This window comes from Phalacrocorax aristotelis, chromosome 16, assembly GCF_949628215.1.
Source record: "Phalacrocorax aristotelis chromosome 16, bGulAri2.1, whole genome shotgun sequence".
Classification (NCBI taxonomy): Eukaryota; Metazoa; Chordata; class Aves; order Suliformes; family Phalacrocoracidae; genus Phalacrocorax; species Phalacrocorax aristotelis.
In genome coordinates this window covers 9853707-9868150 of record NC_134291.1, presented here as the reverse complement: position 1 = coordinate 9868150, position 14444 = coordinate 9853707, and the positions used below count along the sequence as shown (strand labels likewise).

The 14444-nt window shown below is 38.4% G+C and overlaps 1 protein-coding gene across 1 annotated transcript in view; it reads left to right on the top strand.

The window, feature by feature from the left end:
• Positions 1 to 13136, top strand: part of SUZ12 (SUZ12 polycomb repressive complex 2 subunit) — a 35623-nt gene extending 22487 nt beyond the window's left edge. Inside the window, exons 9-16 of the mRNA XM_075110998.1 lie at positions 30 to 135; positions 1783 to 1960; positions 6652 to 6743; positions 7191 to 7334; positions 8100 to 8257; positions 8789 to 8987; positions 10258 to 10337; positions 10675 to 13136. Coding sequence (XP_074967099.1) covers positions 30 to 135; positions 1783 to 1960; positions 6652 to 6743; positions 7191 to 7334; positions 8100 to 8257; positions 8789 to 8987; positions 10258 to 10337; positions 10675 to 11020 — 1303 coding nt within the window. The 3' untranslated portion in view covers positions 11021 to 13136. The remainder of the gene's footprint in view (positions 1 to 29; positions 136 to 1782; positions 1961 to 6651; positions 6744 to 7190; positions 7335 to 8099; positions 8258 to 8788; positions 8988 to 10257; positions 10338 to 10674) is intronic.
• The last annotated feature ends 1308 nt before the right edge of the window (positions 13137 to 14444 follow it).

The following is a 14444-nucleotide window of genomic DNA, read 5'->3' as shown; positions in this document are numbered from 1 at the left end:
TACTCATAATACCTACTTTGTCTTGACAGACGTTTGCAACTTCTGGATGGAGAATATGAAGTGGCCATGCAGGAAATGGAAGAGTGTCCCATTAGCAAGAAAAGAGCAACATGGGAAACTATACTTGATGGGAAGGTATGGACTGTTTTACTGGCTGAAAGACCCGTCTTCACTTCAAATGGTCTGGATTAAAGTAGAACACAACCCAAAGTGCAGTTCCTCTGAAAACTGATTAAACAGAAATAGTACTTCTCTCTCAGGATATATGGACCTAAGTTTAAATTTAGCTCTCAGTTTAGGAAAGCTTTGGCTACACTAGATCATTAATACAAGCAGATGTTAGCTGCTCTATGGCAGCTGTCTCTTTCAGAGACTTGTGAATTTCTGTCTTCTAAAATCAGGCAGATCAAATGTTTGTAATAAATTCAGGTTGAACCAATGAAGAGGAACAAACTGCAGAAGCAGAATATTTTGGGGAAAGAAAGAGGAACGTAGAACTTTCATAGGTGTGATCTTACATACCTTAAGAGAATGCTGATGAAATTTAGTGATGAAAGGAAGAGCGTGTGTCAGAGTAGGAGAAAGTGTTGTGCAGAGAGAAGGTGTTGTCTGAGGTGAATCAACACTCAGTGGTACAGTGAATGCTGGTGACTGCATGCACTTAAATGCGCCTGTGTCCTGGGAGAGTATCGGTGGTGACTGAAGAGAAGAATATGAAAATTCTAGATGGTTGCAAAGAAGTTGTGTATCAACATGATTACATAATTGTGAAAAAAGCAGGGATGATCCAAAGCATATAGTAAAAATATCGTTATAAGCTCTGTTACCCTGTTCAGCCTTTACCTGGAACGCTACTGATTCTGTTAAACTGCGTTCAAGAAATTAAAATTGAAAAGCTAGAAACAGCTTTTAGGATGACGATAGGAGGAGATCCTCCACGTGTAAATGTGTTTAAAAATATATATATATATTGCTGTAACTTTCTTAAACTGAGGCAGGGATATGGTTGCTCTCTGTTGTTGGGAGAATGAGAGAGAGGTTTTTTCATGCTGGAGGTGCTACCCCAAAGTGAGGAGAAGAAAGTCATGGCCAATGTGTTTATCACCCACACCTGCTAAGCAGTCATTGGTTTTCTGTTTTTGCAATAGCATTTCTGTAAACTAATGAACCCTAAATATAATAAAGAGCTTTTAAGATGGAATTCTGTAATCTCACTGATAAATTTAAGGTATGATACTTGATAATAGGAGTTTGGACTTGACTTGGGTCTCTTCTATTTCTTTATTACTGTTAACTTGTATAAGTGAGTGGAATATAAGAATGTATCCACAGGAGAACATTACAGTATCATTTCTACAGCAGACAGTGGTACGGTTTTTAAAGCTTGTGTATTCTGTATTGATACACAATTCTGGACTGCAGAATTAGGAGTAGGTGTGAGTAGAAGGAGAAGTACGTTGGCAGGAGGCTTGTGGGTAAGTACTGGTTTCTTTCTAGTCAGGGCTCATGCTGGTTACTGCTTAGTGTTTCACAAAGATCAATATGTGTACCACATATAATATGTGATAGTGATTGCTCACTAATGTGCAGGAAACTGCATAGTCATCTTTTTCAGCCCTTTTTTTTGTATATCTAAATGTGTATGCTTGCATTGAAAACACAAGGACTTCAGGTGATTAAAAAAATTACATCTGTCCCCTTTCTGTGAATATTTTCTCAGGATTGTTTTTGTGCATGGGAAGACACTAATTCTGCTGTTTTATTTTGATTTCCCTACCCCAGAGATTGCCTCCATTTGAAACATTTTCTCAGGGACCTACACTTCAGTTTACTCTTCGTTGGACAGGAGACACAAATGATAAGTCTACAGCTCCTATAGCTAAGCCTCTTGCAACACGAAATTCTGAAAGCCTCCCTCAAGAAAACAAGCCCAATTCTGTTAAACCTGCTCAGACTATAGGTGAGCAAACTTTGGTTTTGCCTCTGAATTATCAGCTCAGCCTTTCTGTACTTCAGGGTTCTTGACTCACTGGCGCAACTGCTTTGGGTGATCTTAAACATGAAAAAGCAAAAATGAATGGGCTTTGTTGTATCCCATCTTTTGTACATCTTTTAAGGTATGTTTAAAAGTTAGAAATAGTAGGGTCTTTGAGACCCTGGCAATATCGGAGTGATTTACATACAATGCTCATAAATCCTGACGTGAAATAAGTCAGGGGAAATCTGTGAATAGGACTTCTAGGATTGTCTATTTTGCTCTACTCATTTCAACTACTGTTCTATAAGTATTTGGATTTATAGTATTAGCAAGCTTATTTTTTTATGGTTTGGATGGTTTTGTCTATCAGGTGATGTATTTAGCTCTTGGCTACTGTGAAATGTGACAAACTGTCTAAAATATTGTACATTACATTGCACAGTTGTGGTATAAAGGTAACTCGGGTTCTTTCAGAACACTTATGAATTGGCACTAGTGTCCTTGATAGATAGTTTGATGTCTAGGCATGGTCCCTTGATGGAAGCACAATATATATTTTTTTATTATTTAGCTGCATTTTCTGCATATTCACAAAAGTTAACAAAGATTTATGTTTGAGCCTAAAGGTTTTTTTTCTGCTTTTATTCATTTTGGGGAGCCTGAGGTTGTCTAGGTAGAATGCAGACTTAGAGCTAGTACTATCTAAAAATAATTCTGTGTAGGTAAGAGAAAAAAATAGCAAGTCTGCAAACTATTACTATGTGAGGTAAGTCTGTATTTGTTATATATAAATTTTTATGTATTATCGAACTAGTTTCTCCCTAGTCACTAATTAATATTGAGAGCATTATAATTTAAAACTCAATGCTTTTTAAATTCAGAATTTTTCGATGATCTGAAATATAATTAGTTTTGTTTTCTTCTGCAAGTTAGTTCCTGTATGCTCTTTCCAGAAGAGTTCACATATTGCCAAACTTCATCATCAGCTTTTGAACTGTTTGATCACAATTTTAAATATATATCACATTAAAAGCAGTAGTGGATAGACTATTTAAAATTGGTTTGCTTAACGTTGCTTCATGGAAACACTTTTAAGCAGCATACAATTATTTTGGATTTACTTCTGTGCTTGGTTTATATTTAATGTAGTGGTGGCACGTCTGTGGATGCTACAGTGTCATTGACAATTTAATGTAATTACCATTGTAATCTGACCCACTACTTTGGAGATTACATAGTGTCAAAAACATTAGTGCAGTCTGCTAATATTCACTGCAAATCTAAAATTATAGGGTTTGTTACATTAATATATATCCCATTATATATTTAAACACATTAATTCAAGAGCTATTGCAATGTCTAGAAACTGCTCATTCTGCTGTTGCTGTTACTAAAAAGCTTGTTTTGTGAAGCTGCTGAATGTAAAATTAGATTTATCCTAAATATACATGGGTGATTTTAAGCACTATTTTAGAAACACTTTGTAAAATGTCCTTTGATATTTCGTAGGTACATGTTAAAAAACAGGTTTGTGTCCCACATCAGTTTCTTTATGGACAGTCTTCCGGGAATATTTCCCTTTCCGTAAGGTTAGCTAATCAGTATCAGTGATGGGACTTAAGCTTGAAAATTTCAATGGTTTGACCCTTAAAAATTTTCAAAGAATGTGTGATAGCACACGTTTTTGTTTTTTTTTTTTTTTAATTCATGCAAGATGTGAAAACATTAACAGACATGTACTTGCTGTGAGATGTTTTGCACAAGATTGTAGTATTAAGATATGTGTTTAGGTATGAAAAACAACCCCATGATTTTTTCTCCTTTAGGAGTTGTTTAGATACTGCAAAATAGTGGGATAGCTGCTGGGTGGGGGTAACTGGTTGTATATGGCAATCCAGTCAACCAAAAGCTTCACAAAGTGATGTAGCTTTGCAGCAGGTAGCTTGCTATTTGATTATAATTATCTCAGGAAATTAAGCTTAGTGTAGTTTTTATATTTTTAAATACAAAGTTGTGATTAATTTAGTTCAGTTGTTAATATGTTTCTAAAAAGATGTCTCTTCCTTGCTGTCCCAGAGCATAGCTCAAAAAAGCTACTACTAAAATACTTCTTGACACTAGATAGAAAAGGCACCTTTGAATGACCATTGTGTCCTTGGTTTTTGTTTTGTTTTTTTTAATAGCAGTTTCCTGTCTTGGGGTCATATTTGATCTGAAACTCCCCTTTGATTCCTAAGTGGCAGTGGGGGCTGGCCTAGATGCTATCTTTCTTTGTCTCGCTCACAGTTGTTTGTAACTTTGGCTTGGAATATTGTGTTGGCAGGTAAGGCCCAAGGACAGCTGGGAAAACTTAAATTGTACAGAAGGCAACAGGCTGCTGCTGTTGTTTAAACACTTAGAGACATACCCAGACTCTCAACTGGCACCCAGTGCAGTTCAGAGTAATCAGTATTTTCAAGCTTGTAACTAGATTGGGACTGTGTGATTAAGGAAACTAGTTCCTGATTATAGAAGTAATTACCTGGAGTGCAGCGGTCCTGCCTCCAGGCTTGATCTCTGGGGTATGTAGCCAGGTACTGTTTGTAAAGAGTTGCCTTGCCTGGAGTTTTGGGGGTCATCTCTGGCATCAGAGAATTTGTGTGAAATGATAGTTCAGTTCAGTTTTGCATTGGATATGTAACTGTGAGGTTTTGGAGCTGTAGTAGTGATAGCAAGGGGATGATTATTATGAAAAATACATTGCTTTTCCAGACACGCTTTTTGTGCAGTTGTATTGCATTATATGTTGGGAAACTTAATGGGTCAACGATTGCTCCTCTCGGGTGAGGCTTCCTAAGAGTAGCTATCCTTTTACAGCTTTTAGAGCTCTTGTGTGTAGTAATACAAAAGTTAGAGCAAGAAGAATTTCACCCCTACCTGTGCAGAAGCCACTGCCTACGATGATCCCTAACATCCTCAGCCAGCCTACAGATACCTTTGTCTTTGGAAATTGTACAAGAATTTTTAAATAAGACTGATGCCTGTCTTCTGAATCAAATATGTTACCTGAGCTAGGGATTGCAGACACTTAACATTTCTTAAATCAGGGTGAATGGATGATACTTAATGCACACAGACATGAAGTAATTTCCAATAGAAGAAAGGCAACAGAAGCAGGGGCAGTACTTGAACTTTCACCTTAAAAGTTCTGCTTTCTCTTTACTTCCTCATACCAGGTCTCCTTATATTTAGAGTTTCTTGGAGACCTATATTGTAATTTGTCAGGCAGGTTTTATGCTCAGATTTGCAAAAGAAATGATGGTATGTTGACTAACTCCAGCAGGTGTGTCCTAGTTTACTACATAATAAATATGGAGGCAACAGGGACATGGCAAGGCTGTGTTGCTAATGTACCGATAGAACCCATTTTTTCTTGCATCAGAAAAGCTAAGTATTCCAGTAAACTGATAAAGTTACAGCAAGAGTCACCTTCCAAAATAGTACAGCAGACCTTTATCTTAACACAGGAATATATCGTAGTGCAGCATTGTAGGGTAATTATAATGGTCATGCTGGTTTCAGTCTCTGAATACCAAGAAAGTAGAAGGGTGAAAGTAGTAGGAAAGTTCTATCAATTAGAGGTTCTGATAGTAAAAGGAAAAGATCCAGTGCATCTTTCCCAAGGGTATATGAATTTGGTGTCGTCACTTTGGCGTGTTTCCCAAGGCAGACCAGTGGAATCAAGACATCAAAGGCTTTCTAAATGTGGCGGCTTAAGCTTTGGTGTAATTACAAAGTGCTAAAAGTAACTGAGCCATGGATTTCTAATTTCTCTGATGTGGTGCAGGCTGAAGTGTCAGGCCTCCTTTCTTTGTTGTACAGAAAGGATGAAATTTCCCTTGGTCTCAGAAATACTAAATATGAAGTAAGTGCATCTTCTAAAATACCTCCTTATGTCAGTGGAGATCGGACTCGTTTTGCCATCTTTTGCACCATTCAGGAGCAAGCAGGTTTCATTATTTGGTTTCTCCCGAGGGTAGATTTGTAAACTGGCTTCTCTTATAAACCGGGTTTCTTCTTAGTTGTATAGAATCAAATAATCTTACTGAGATTAAGATGTATGGAAGAGGCTCAGAGGCAAGCGAGTGGTGCCATTATACACACAAACAGGAAGTGTTTGAGGGACAAGAGTTAAGGGTTAAAGCTTCAGTTAAATATTTTGTGTGTTCATGCTGTGTTGTCTGTTGTGTGACTTGAGAAGCTTGTGAAATTGAATTGAAGTGATGTATTTCCAATGCAGCCCCATCAGAAAGAAATGTTTCTTTTATTTCCCAGCCTCACCTGCTTTTATTTATGCCTAAAAAATTTTAGCTTAATGTTTGCTTAAGTGGAGTAAGAAGCATGTTACTTTTCACCAGACGGTTTTTAAGTTCTCTGAAGGGTTCTCCAAAACTGGAGATAAATCTGGTGTTTAAAAGTAGTGGGTTTGCATGTGGTAGATCTGAGAAAGAAGCTGAGCATCAAGACATCCTTGTTGCTGATGGGAGCTACTTATATCAAAGTAGAGTAGCCCATTGCCTTCAGCAGCAGTGTGCCCTTCTCAGAACTTTCACACTTGGGTAAGAAACAATGTCGTCTTTTTTTTTCACCAAAGAAATGTGTGTCTGTACATGGTTTTGGGTTTTTTTTTTCAGCTGTGAAAGAATCCTTGCCGACAGACCTTCAAACAAGAAAAGAGAGAGATGTTTTAAATGAACCTCGACAAAAGTTGCGAATATTTTACCAGGTATTGAAAATAAGCAATAGAGGGGGGAAAATAGATTGTAAATATTACCTGGAATTAAAATGCTCACTTCTCTTCTGAGTTGGGTGGAAATTTCCATTTGCCTTTCTAGTGGATGCCTTAAGGGGTCTCGGATTCACGTATTAGAGCCATTCCACATATTTCTTCTTACCGGATGTATTTTAGAAAACTAATCTTCCTGCAGGCACGCCTGACTTTCCAAAATGCTAAGGACATCTCTTAGACATTAGGAGGGTTACAGGTGGTCTCCCTGTGGGGAAAACAGTTCTTGAAATACCAGTGTTTCATTACACTGAGGTGATGCAGTGTTCCCAAGAACTTATTGTAGAGGTTTCCTGAAATGATGTCTGACTTTGTTCTGGTGGTTTTGGAGGTCAGTGAATGAAACGCATTTGGTGCTAATACTACCTATTCCTTTGTTTGCATCAGTTCCTTTATAACAACAACACGAGACAGCAGACCGAAGCCCGAGATGACTTGCATTGCCCATGGTGCACACTGAACTGTCGGAAACTGTATAGTTTACTCAAACATCTTAAACTTTGCCACAGCAGATTTATCTTTAATTATGTTGTAAGTAGTCTCTTTGTAGTTCAGCACTATGAAACACTGTCCAGTCTGTCACAGATCTTATGTATGCGGTGATTCTGTTGCAAGCCTGTTAAATTGTAGGACTGTATCTACAGGTTAAATGCAGCTTCCTTTGAATGTTATGTGAATGTTTGTGTTGCATGGAAAAAAACGGCGGGTTTGATTTTTTTTCCTTTTAAGCTGCTGCTTTTGCGTTAATGTGTTTTTTATGTGATGTAGGAAGCAACATAGTTACATTTAGTTGGAAGTCTCTTGAAGCTTTAGGAAGGCAGTAAACATTTAAAGACATCATTATATTTACTGATGCTGATAAGGACCTGTTCCTACCAATCGGACCTCAAAGAGAAATTTTGTCCTATTTATTTGAAGATAATGTAGTTTCCTATACCCACTACCCTGCTCAGATTATTATTCTGAAACTTCACTCCTCAAGCAGGTTAGAAATATTCTAATTTCTAGGCTGTTTGTTAGAACCATTTCCTGATTTTTTTTCCTTAATTTTACAATTAGTTCTGTTGTGAGTGGTTTTATATAAAACAGTAAAATGGTACAGAGCAAGGAAGCTTTAGTATAGTTTGTTTCTAGAGGTTAAAAATTATTTGGGTGTTGTAAAAGGAAACTAGAGCTATGTCAGTTTATCGATAGGGCGATACTTAAAGTATTCAGAATTAAAAAGGTTACTTGTTTAAACCTCCTGACATATATTCATCACTGTTTGCTAAGTATATTTGCAATTATCTGTTTCAGTATCATCCAAAAGGTGCTAGGATAGATGTATCTATCAATGAGTGCTATGATGGCTCCTATGCAGGAAACCCCCAGGATATCCATCGTCAGCCTGGATTTGCCTTCAGTCGCAACGGACCGGTCAAAAGAACTCCTATCACACACATACTTGTTTGCAGGTAGGGAGATGGAAAACAAGGTCTGTCTGTATTTGTGTAATATGGCATATAGACCGGAGTAGTGATATCTAGGGATTTGTAAATCTGTCGGTGCACATAAACAGTGTTAAATTTCACTATCATTAAAGTACAGCAGTTTATGACTCAATAAAATGTTACCGAAGGATAACTTCACCTGTGACTTTTCTACCTCTTCAGTTGAGGGATCTGTTCATAATGATGTAACTTTGTTTTAACTGCCTTATCCTAAAACTTTCCTTCCCCAAAAGGTGGAATGTGGGTTGGAATGGCGTGTTGGGTTTATAAAAGGGTTTTATTTCACTGCTGGCAATTCTCCCCACCCCCAACATTTTTGCAAGCTAGAGCTTAAAAAAATAATTTGTATCAATCAATTAAATTTTACAAATTACTCCTTTTTGTCATTTTTTTGATAAATACCAAAATACAGTATTTGCATATTTGATATGCAGGAAATGGTTCTAACAAACACCCTAGAAATTAGAAAGCACTTATTTTTTTCCCTTCTGCTAGGCCAAAGCGTACGAAAGCAAGTATGTCAGAATTTCTTGAATCTGAAGATGGAGAAGTAGAACAGCAGCGAACATACAGCAGCGGGCACAATCGGCTATATTTCCACAGCGACACGTGTTTACCTCTCCGTCCACAAGAAATGGAAGTAGACAGTGAGGATGAAAAGGACCCTGAATGGCTAAGGGAGAAAACCATTACTGTAATTACTCTATTTATACAAAATTATTTTAAATAGATTGTGGTTTTTAAATGATGATCTGCAGTTGTTGTAGGGAACAAACAGGGCATATATTCTGAAAACAACCCCATGCAACACTCCAGGCCTGGGGAAGAGTGGCTGGAAAGCTGCTCAGCCAAAAAGGACCTGGGGATGTTGGTCAACAGCCAGCTTAATATGAGCCAGCAGTGCCCGGGTGGCCAAGGAGGCCACCAGCCGCCGGGCTTGTGTCAGCACTGGTGTGGCCAGCAGGGGCCGGGCAGGGATGGGGCCCCTGTGCTCGGCACCGGTGAGGCCCCACCTCGAATGCTGGGCTCAGGTTTGGGCCCCTCGGGACAAGAAGGGCCTTGACGGGCTGGAGCGTGTCCAGAGAAGGGCAGCGGGGCTGGGGCAGGGTCTGGAGCACAAGTGTGCTGGGGGGCGGCTGAGGGGGCTGGGGGGGTTTAGCCTGGAGAAGAGGAGGCTGAGGGGAGCCCTTCTCGCTCTCTGCAGCTGCCTGAGAGGGGCTGGAGTGAGTTGGGAGTTGGTCCCTTCTCCCAGGTCACTAGTGATAGGATGAGAGGAAACGGCCCCAAGCTGTGTCAGGGGAGGTTTAGATTGGATACCAGGAAAAATTTCTTCACTGAAAGACTTAAAAAGCGCTGGAACAGGCTGCCCAGGGAAATGGTTGAGTCACCGTCCCTGGGGGTATTTAAAAGACTTGTAGATGTGGTGCTTGGGGACGTGGCGGGCTTGGCAGTGCTAGGTTAACAGTTGGATTTGGTGATCTTAAAGGTCTTTTCCAGCCTCAGTGATTCTATGATTCTATAAAATGGTGCACTTAAGAGTAAGTAGACAGTTTTGTGATGGTGAGACAACACTCATGATAAAAATCCATGGAATCAAATGTTGCGTTTTCAAGTATGTCTTTAGTTGCAAAGCTAGCTCAGTCCACGTGGGTCCCAACAAGTTTTCATTGTTTGTGGCTGTTTTTTTCCTTCAAAGAGGAGAGATGCTGATATCCCAGGAGTACACAGTGTTGTGTGTGTGTAATATGGAAGTAATTTATCATTAGAGGTCTCCACATGATACTACTTTTTTCTGAGCTTTTTGACTGCAGTGCCTGAATTTTCAGCGGCAGTTATTCCTGTGATGTACCCGTGGCATAAGTTGAGTGTTAGGTGTGGTTTCACTACTTGTCAGCAGACATGCGGTTCTGATGCGTGTCTTTGTTTCTTCTCCTGTCCTTTCTCCCAATCCTTTATCTCTCCAGCAAATTGAAGAATTTTCTGATGTTAACGAAGGAGAGAAAGAAGTGATGAAATTATGGAATCTTCATGTTATGAAGCACGGGTATGTTACTGTAAACTTAGTTTTGATACACAAATTATGGTATAGATGTGGTTGACCATTTTGCATTGCAGTTCACTAAGCACTTAAAATTCAGTTAGCTCACTTGTTTAGGAAAGGATCATTAAAGGACAATTTGGTAACAAGCTTTTGACTGTTTAAATTTTTAAAGATGGCCTTGTGCTTAGTAGCCCTAAGGCTTTGAAAAGGGAAACCACTGCAGATGTTGAGACTATGTAATAGACAGTCTGTGCGGTTACACTGATAAACCATGTTGTAGGGTATCTTCTTGTTTTTCAAAATGTTCTGCTTGCATAATGATGGCTTTCTGATTTGACAGGTTTATTGCTGACAATCAAATGAATCATGCCTGTATGCTGTTTGTTGAAAATTACGGACAAAAAATAATTAAGAAGAACTTGTGTCGAAACTTTATGCTACATCTGGTCAGCATGCATGACTTTAACCTCATCAGCATAATGTCAATAGACAAAGCTGTTGCCAGGCTCCGAGAGATGCAGCAGAAGTTAGAGAAAGGAGAATCAGCCTCCCCAACGGACGAGGAATCTTCTGAGGAACAAAGTGGGACAACAAATGGATATAGTGAAAATAATATGAGAGAGAGAATTTCAGAAATGGATAGCATCTCAGGTGTCACAAAACAGAGCAAGAAACAAAAGCTCTGAAGTCAAAAGTCAGATGCCATTCAACGGACAAGCATTGAAGTGACATTCTAGGGTGCATGAGCTCTATAAAGAATTACACACAAAAATACAGAGATTCCAAACAGGCACTGCTGGATGGAAATAAATGATTTCAACAAGGATATTGTTTTAACAGGGTTTCTGTTCAGTTAATTATGCAAGTACTACATGTATATCGGTTTTGGTGATGTAATGACAATAATCTAAGAGTTTGAGCATGAACAGCAATATGAAAATCTTTTTGTAATTTTAGTAATTAGTGTCTTAAGAACTTTATGGAATTTACATAATTTAAATATATGTAAAACCAGTTTTATATTAAGATTTTTGCATCTGTATCTGGCTGTTTTTCTTACCATGAAGTTGTGAAACATTGGGGCAAGGGGATTGGGATACAGTTTCTGCTTTTCTTCTTTAGAAATTCTCCAGTTGGCTTTTTGTGAAAATACCGTCTCACTATTTAAAGTTCAACCTTGATCCTTGTATTTGAAATCATTTATCAATTGATCATAAATTACAAATTACTTTTTTTTCTTACATGAAAACTATCGAAGTTGGCAAACTTAGCACTTCCTTTGTCTTGTGCCTGTTTGGAAAGATCTTGGCTTTTCATGTTACAGACACAGTCAAGTCCCACCTTGGCTTTTTGAGGTTACCAGCAGTTTGGTTTTCGTGGATAATTCCGATGTATTGATCACCCAGTGTACCATTTTAGACTTGAACATTAGCTCCTTTATATTTTTATTACACATTTACACAGCTACACAAACAATTTGATGTAAACCCTTTTTACTGGGGTTCCGCATCATAGTGTGCCATGCTAAAGCCGAGAGTCTATAGTCAGTATGTAGGCATTACGTCGAATAACTTCGTGTGAAGTTTATGCCTGCTGTTTTGCCTGAGTACAGACTGCAAGTCCAGGCCATAGGTTTAGCTTTGGCTTTCGAGATGCCACTCTTGAGGGAAAAATGCACTGTAAAATTGGACCAGAAAATGTGTTGCACTTCTTATGCAAGTATTCTGTGATGTATTGTATTCAATACAGATACTAAGATGCTGACTAAACTATATTTGAGCAGTTTTGCACTGCTGTTAACACATTTTATGCATACGTTTACAGATTTTTTCCAATGGAAAGTGGTTTCACTACTGGTACAGTATCAGCACCGAAGGGTTTATTCCAGCAAGCACTGTGGTTGAGTGACATCACCTCAATTTTTTATTATCCTTAAAATATTGCATTTTTCATATTCTTTATTTATAAAGGAACAATGCTGCTGTAAGTACAGGTATTTTTAATTTTTTATTTCATTCCATCACCATGAGATGCAGTTCCCTAGTTGTTTAAGGGGTATATAAGCTTTCTAATGGTGTCTTCAGAAATTTATAAAATGTAAATACTGATTTTGATGGTCCTTAAGATGTGTTTAACTGTGAGACTATTTAACTAATGGTGTGGATGTGATTTGTCATCCAGTATTAAGTTCTTAGTCACTGATTTTGTGTACAAAATAGGAAAGAGGGAAACTGCAGCTTTCATTACAAACTCCTTGAATTTGCCAGCTCTCCGAGTTTTAGCAAACTCTAATTATGCCTCTGGATAGTACATCAAGCATTTCTCTCTGGCTTTAATTTGCTAAAGCTGTGCACATATGTAAAAAAATAGATTATTTTAGGGGAGATGTAGTTCTAGAATTATCGCTTATGTCATTTCTTAAGCAGTTATGCTCTTAATGCTTAAAAGAAGGCTAGCATTGTTTGCACAAAAAGTTGGTGATCCCCCCAAAAATAGTAATGAAATTACTTCTGTCCAGTAAACTTTGTATGTCATGTCAATTTATAATAAAAGCTGAAAAAATCCCTTTGTTTTCTATTTATAAAGATGCCTTTTCTATGTGTACCTTTGATAGACTTTGAAGATATCATGTAAGCTGGTTGAAAAGAATTTGAATGGTACAGTAGATGTAAAAACAAAACCCCAAACAAGAACAAAAACCAAAACGAGTTCAGTTGTTTAAATGAACATTTGTTTTTACATTAAAGTGTTTTATTTGAAATCGGCTTTTGTACATAAAGTTCAGTAATACAAAATCTGCCACGCTGCTTGTCCAGTCATTTTGTGTGCACGCAGAAAGGCCCCACGCGGAACCTTGTACAAACTTTCTCCTCTGCATGTCTTGTAGAACTTGCATACGTGTTCTTCCTTTGCCCGACTGTTACAAGGGTAGCTGAGTTGCTGTCCAGTCGACTTGTTCTGTTTAAGGTGTCTCCGTAAGTGACCAGGTTTTTAGCTAGATGATAAAAAACTTCCTTTCTAGGGGCTAGAACTGAATACTTGAGCTTTATCTGTAAGTTGTGTATTACTGTTCAGAACTGTAATTTATATAACTGAAAATGAAACCTATCACTTGTGATGTCAGTTATAAAACTAAGACTTGTGAGTTTTTTTACCTGCAAGCGCTTAACGTTTCAAACGGATTTTACAAGATACTTAGTTCATTTGGAGCAAAGTTTAAATGGGTATCAGTTCAAAATAGTGCTTCTCTGGGACTGTAGAGGATGGATGCTCGAGGTGCTACAGAACGAAACGAGTAAGGAATCGCACTGCTTGGCCGAAAAGTGACTGTGGAATAGCAGACACTGAAAACCTTTTCCATGTAAGAAATAAATCAGATACTGAAACCCAGGGTACGACAGCTGGATTCTGTAAACTTGACTTCAGGCTGCAGTTGTCCGGTATGCTTTTGTCTCTAAAATTGGCACGGTGCTTCTAATCCTGCCTTTAATATGTTCGTGGCAGATTTTTATGATGTTTTGTATTTGGTGAACCCCAAGTTGGAACCTATCATATGACTTGAATATTTAATTCAGTGCATTAAATACTCTATTCAAACTTGTTAGATGCACTGCAGTTGTTACCCTTAAGTGTAGGTTGCTTTGACTGTGTCTTGAATGTAGTCCTTGGGTTTGGGGGGGGCTGGGATAAAGATTCACTGCCTGATGAAGCAGTTGCAAAGAATTTGAACTGTTCTGATTACTTCACTAGTCACCAAGACAAACCCCCCAGACCATGCAGCCCACCCCAAGCCAGCAGTTCAGTTTTACCTTTGAGAATGCAGGAACCATTCTATGAGGACAAGTTTGCCAATACTTTTCAAAGTTCAGTATTTCTTAATTCACAGAACAGTGTGGTGCCATCGTCAGCCAGTGCTTGAAGGAAGGTGTTCCTGTTGGACCAGATCCTGGCTTTAAATCTGATACTGCGTGGTTTCACAACCGAGAAGAGAGCTTTGAATGAAGTAGGTAAGCCTTCCTTCCGTGACTGGTATCTGCTGCTCTTAACTTGCTTGATTCGAGCCTGACGATGCACTCTTTAGGAGATACACTCAGCATCTTGTCATGAAGG